This window comes from Nematolebias whitei, unplaced genomic scaffold (assembly GCF_014905685.2).
Source record: "Nematolebias whitei isolate Nwh7 unplaced genomic scaffold, NemWhi1 Nwh_scaf_1982, whole genome shotgun sequence".
NCBI lineage: Eukaryota > Metazoa > Chordata > Actinopteri > Cyprinodontiformes > Rivulidae > Nematolebias > Nematolebias whitei.
The window spans coordinates 1-5,622 of NW_023620527.1; the positions used below are offsets into that span (position 1 = coordinate 1).

Here is a 5,622-nt window from a genome sequence, read left to right on the forward strand (position 1 = left end):
TTTTCTACTCACTGCTATTAGAAAATGTAGCTCTACGATGTTTTCTAAAGTAAGCGCAGGGTGACATCTTTAAAATTGAACAGCTGACCTTTACACGGCGTTTCATCTCCTGGTGCTGATGGTTATTTGAAGCTCCTGGTGTTTACTGATTTCCTCAGAGCTCCAAGTTTATTACTGAACAGGAACTTCAACATGACGGGTGCAAACGATTTCAAATGAGCCATTTCAACATTGAACTATATTACATAAATGCAGAAAAAACTGTGCCGCCTGGCCTCTAGTTTACCAGTTTTAACGCCTGTAATTTTTATGGTTTATTTCAGGCGTTTTAATTTGGTGTGGTACACCTTAAAGCAGTTCCTCGACAAAAAAAGATGAAAATAAAATTTGAAATCAAATAATTTCATTTCTCATAATGGAAAAACAAACTTTGCAATGATATATTTTATTTTCAGCATAATAAATATTTATTGTATAAAGATAAAAAAAAAACTGTTTTAGTTTGTGCACATAAATGTTGCTCACCTTTATCTTGTGCTTGTGATCTTGTGATCCGAAGATCGCCGGTTCACGCCCCAGCCATGACAACATCAAAATTGTGGGTGGGGTAGGTGAAGCACCCACACCTGCCCCCACCCTCATTCGCCCCACTCTGGACCCATGAGCAAGGCCTTAACCCCCATCTGCTCCTAAACAGGTCTCTGTTGAAAATGAGTTCTCGTGGCTCAATGAGACCACCTGGATAAATAAAGGTCAATGAAAAATGATGGTGTCTCCAGCAGAAGAACATGTTCACTCTGAGGGTGTGGATGATGATTGTTGCACACACAGATACCTGGTTGTCACTTTGACATATTGTCCCTCACACCCCACCAGCAGGTCACTGGATTCACTGAGGTTAGAGTTGATACAGACTTCTGCACCTCTGTGTCTCTGCCTGAATCTTCTCTGTGGTTCTCTGGGGTTTAGGGCTCTGATCATCGTCCTAACTGACATGAGAACACATCAACAATAACATGGTTGTGTTATTATTTATCAAAACCATTATCTAGGCTGAGAGATACTGGTTTAACTGGTCAACAACATCCTTTACAGTTTACTTGCCTCCACCATGCAGCTCCACTGTAGAAAAAGCAGCAAACTTTAACAACAATGTTTGTGACTGTCCTCCCCCCCCCCCCCCCCCCTCGCTTTTCTTTTGTCTGTCCTCACATCAGGGTCAGAGGCTCCTGTGAGGAGAAACCGTGAACATTAGTGACCTGTTTAAGCAGCTGACTGGATAGATGAGCACATTTTTACTGACTGTTACTGTCAATCTTTAGTTAGCTTCTGAGTTTAGCTAGCTACATAGATAAAGCTACACACTAATATCACGTTAGCGTTACATGGATCCAAGTTTAACTCACCGCAATGCACGTATTAAGTTGCAGTAACTTTAACAAACGTGAACTTACCAGCTGAAATCCCAGGCACAGCTCCGTCCTCGGAGTTCTTTGATGAAGAGGAGTCCGGTCACGGTGATGTTGAATCTGGCTGTTCAGGCGCTCCAACACTCACAGACTGACTAACGCTGAGAGAGGAGGAGGGGAGGCTGCGCTCCTCTCTCCTTGCAAACGCAGAGCAACATTCCGCTCATAAATTGGGCGTAACCAGCACCATAGACCTACAGCTGTACGGCAGCTCTATACAGCTCTGGGTGTACACGCGTAGTCTGTTTGCTATATGTCTCCGTTTTACCTGCTGGCGTGCTGAAACCACGTGTCCCGTTACAGCCAATACCGAAGCTTGACACCGAAAGAAGAGTCATGTTTCAGTCCATACACTGACCGAACTGCGTCGGTCGGTGCCATAAAGGAACCTCGGTTCAGTATACAGCCCTAATCACCACCTTCATCTTACCGGCCATGGCTCACTTTGTATCCACTTTGGCAGCTGCGTTTGTAATATTAGTACACTTTAGAAACAAAGTTGAATAGATTTTGACAAGTTTATTAATTAACTGCTATTTTTCATGGGTTTGGTAAAACCTGGACGTTCAGGGCTGTAGCCTTAGTGTGTCAAAATTGAGCTGTAGCAGTGTAGTGTTACTGAAAGTATTTGATGCTAGCAGCAACTCTTTGTGTGAATGAAAAGTTATTGCAACACATTTTGAACATGTTCACAATAAAGGCAAAAAGACTGCAAGCCTCTTCAACTCGTGTAAGAAAAAAAAGCTTTGCTAAACGGTTTAAAAAAGTGGAGTCTAATGTTAAAGCACTAACTTTTATCATGCACTGCCGTCGCTCACACAAACTGTCTGTAATGGGACAACAACGTAAGTGAACACAACTCAAAATGGCCCATAAGTCATAAGTGTCCCTGTCCTGTTCAAAGGTGAGCTTTAAGAAATTAATCAAGTCCATCAGAACCAAAGAGGCGGAGCAGAACTCTGCTGTGCTGAATCGGTGGATACAATCTGTGTCAGACATCTCCCTCGTGTCATTTACTAAAATGAATAAACTCACTTTGTTGATCCTCTTTGTGGTTACCAGTATCATCATCAATATTCTCTTGGTAAAAACAATCTGTATTAAAGTAAAGGGGTGTGAGAGAGTCACATCCCAAAGACGGTTGTATTGCAAAACATGCTGAGTAGGAATTATGTGTGCAGTGTTTCTGTTTACGATGTTTTCTGGTTTGGTTTGGCATTTATTTGCTGTAAACCGACACCGTGAGTCAGAGACTGTTTGTGGTAGATATGAAAGCACAACGAGGGTGGCGACATCACTGGGCGGAGCTTAGCTTTGCTTCGTTCTACAAAACATAGCACAGCATCGCTCCTTGTAAATCACCTAAATCCTTTATGCTTTCCGTGCAGAGAACGGTCTTTAAAAATATTAGCAAACTTGAATTTGTCAGATTTAAATTTAGCAGAAGGTAATTCCATTAATTGTTTTCAAAGTTAGCAAAAACGCTAATCCGCTAAACAGGAAGTTAGTTCTGCTATTAGCGGCACTGAACCCGCCACTGTGCAGAACAAATCCTGAAGTTTATAGATAGTCTCTTTTCTGAAGAGCCTACAGGCCATCTGTAAAGCTGTTTTGTACACACGAGTGTTTCATTCTTCCATTTAGTTTGACTTTACTCAGGTCATTTATTTATAGAGCACATTTAAAACGCATGTGCATGCTTTGCATTTCTTAGGATTTTTAACTACCAACTTAAAAATATATATATGTGAATGTGTTTTTTAATAGTACCATTTGTGTGATTAATTATCTTTAACACCGTTTCTGTATTCATGAATGAAGCATGAACTCACAACTCTACAGACCATCAACAATGCAACATGTTACATGTCACATGTCCAAATCACACGGAGCGAACCCTTGTTCTCCACGGCGCTGTGTTTGGGACTACTTTGTTTATTTGTTGCATCTTGTTGTGTCCAGATTAAAATTGTTGCTTTGCTAAAGCTTTATTTTTAAACTCATGTTGCATTCAAAGGGCTGAGCCGTGGGCGACTTGGTGTCTTGATACGGGGCGGCTGTGGCTGAGTGGTTAGAGCAGTCGTCCTCCAGTGCAAGAGATGGGGGTTTGATTCCAGCAGCAGTCACATGTTGAAGTGTCCCTGGGCAAGACCCTGAACCCCTCGTTGCCTCAGATGTGTGTCCCGTCGGTGCTTGAATCTGTCTCTTGTAAATGAGTCCCTGAGGCTCGAGGAGACGTTACCTGTATAAATAAAGGCTGAATGAATGTTTGTGATAAAGCACCGATTATTTTCTGTACAGATCTAGTAGAGTGCTGTTATGAGGGCACAGATTGTAGTGTAAAGAGCTGTGTCTTGACAAGATGGGAAGGTGCTAGATGGTGCTACAGTCCAGTTACCATTTAGTATTCCTAACAAATCCACTGTAATGTGTCCTGGTAAGTTTGTGTTTGACCGGTGTGTCCTGTCTGTTCCTCTGCAGTGTTTACGGCTGAGCAGTACCAGCAGCATCAGGAGCAGCTGGCTCTCATGAAGAAGCAGCAGCTGGAGCAGAGTCAGCAGCAACAGATCAACAACACCACAACACCTGCAAGCACACAGGTTAGTCTGGACGAACACACTTGAAACACTTGAGCCCATCACTCCTGTAGCCACAGTCGTCCTACGGTAACAAGGACTTTGAGCTAAAGGTCAGTTCGTGTGTTCTTGGGAAACGGCTCATTCCCACATGCAGTATTGATGCACGTGGATCAGTTCCAGTTTGGCAGCGATCTACTCAAGTGTTTCATGTCGTCTCCCCTCTGTGTGTCTCTGGTTCTCCTTTAGATTCTTGTGCCCAAGACGTTGGACCAGGCCAGCGCTCAGTTTGCTGCTTCAGCCCTCGTCACAACAGATAAGCTGCTTGGGTTCAAATCCAAAGAGGATCTGGTGCTGGCAGGTGGAGTCAACGGGGTGCTGACGAACGCAGGTGAGTTTCCTGTTGCCCCCAGTACCAGGCAGGTTGTTTGTTTGTTTGTTTGTTTTTACAGTTTGTTAAACACCTCCTAAATCTTGGAGACCATTGTCTAGCAAGAGATTACGGTACATTAAAAAATCTCCATAATTTCTGGATTAGTTTGACCTCGTTCTTTTGACTGACTACACTGGGGCCTCTAGAGAAGAGTTCAGGAATGATTTAAAATGGTTAAAGGGACCGAAGGGACGAAAATGCATCTGTGTGGTTTGACTTTACACATATTTAATCTTGACATGTTTTCTATGTGCTGTATGTCTTTGAACATGTGAACAGAATCTTAAATAAAGTCTGAAAGAGTTCTTAAACGTCACTCCCAGCAGCTCTGCAATTACAGTGTGTTGCATCAACATTTACAGTGTCAAGATTGAAATCAGCCTCACAGAGTCAGGATGTGTTGCAGCGCAAGTCAATTGGATTGCATTAAATTGTGCAGGTGTGCCACTCAAACTTGAGCTATGAATTTGAATAATGGCAATAAAAACCTCCTGTTGTGTGTTTGTCCTTTGCATTTATGAGCTGCTCTGTTCAGCAGGCGTTTTCAAAAACCTGCACCTCACCAGCGCCGCAGCGACGCTTCACCAGACCAACCAGTCGACCCACACTACCACCGTCACGGCCCAGACTTTCCTCCAGCCCTCTTCCAACTCGAACATCTCGACACCTGCCGCCGCTCCCGGCGCCCAAGCAGCAGCAGCTCTGGGGCTCCTGGGATGCAGCGCTGCAGGCGCCACCCCCACCACCACTCAGGTCCTCATTGGGAACAACATCTGTCTGAGCGTGCAGTCAGCTGCCAGTCTCGCTGGGCGCCACATCCCCCGGACCCTCGGCAACATGCCGGCCTCTGCCTTAAAGCTGTCCACCTCCACCAATCTGTCTGGAGCATCGTCCATGGACCTGAGCTCCAGGTGAGACTGCATCCTCTTCTGCCAATAATTCTGGCTTCTTCTCTTACATGATGTGTCCAAATTCAAACACTGTTGTTGTAGGGCACAATGTTTATTTTGTCTCGTCATGTCCATTTTCCCAATAAGTCGGTCAATAAGGGGAGTGGTGGTGCAGAGGTCAGAGAAGGTGGACCTGTGATCGCAAGATCGCCGGTTCAAGCCCCGGTACCGACAACATCAAAAATGTGGGTGGG

At 44.3% G+C, this 5,622-nt stretch overlaps 1 protein-coding gene across 1 annotated transcript; it reads left to right on the top strand.

Annotated features, from left to right (window-relative positions):
* Window positions 1-3,950: 3,950 nt before the first annotated feature.
* Window positions 3,951-5,389, top strand: LOC119429519 (enhancer of polycomb homolog 1; the record flags this gene model as incomplete). Its single annotated transcript, XM_037697134.1, is given in 3 exon segments — window positions 3,951-4,069; window positions 4,295-4,436; window positions 5,017-5,389. Coding segments are annotated over 3 exon segments (587 nt in total), but the record flags the coding sequence as incomplete, so codon positions are not given.
* Window positions 5,390-5,622: the final 233 nt, after the last annotated feature.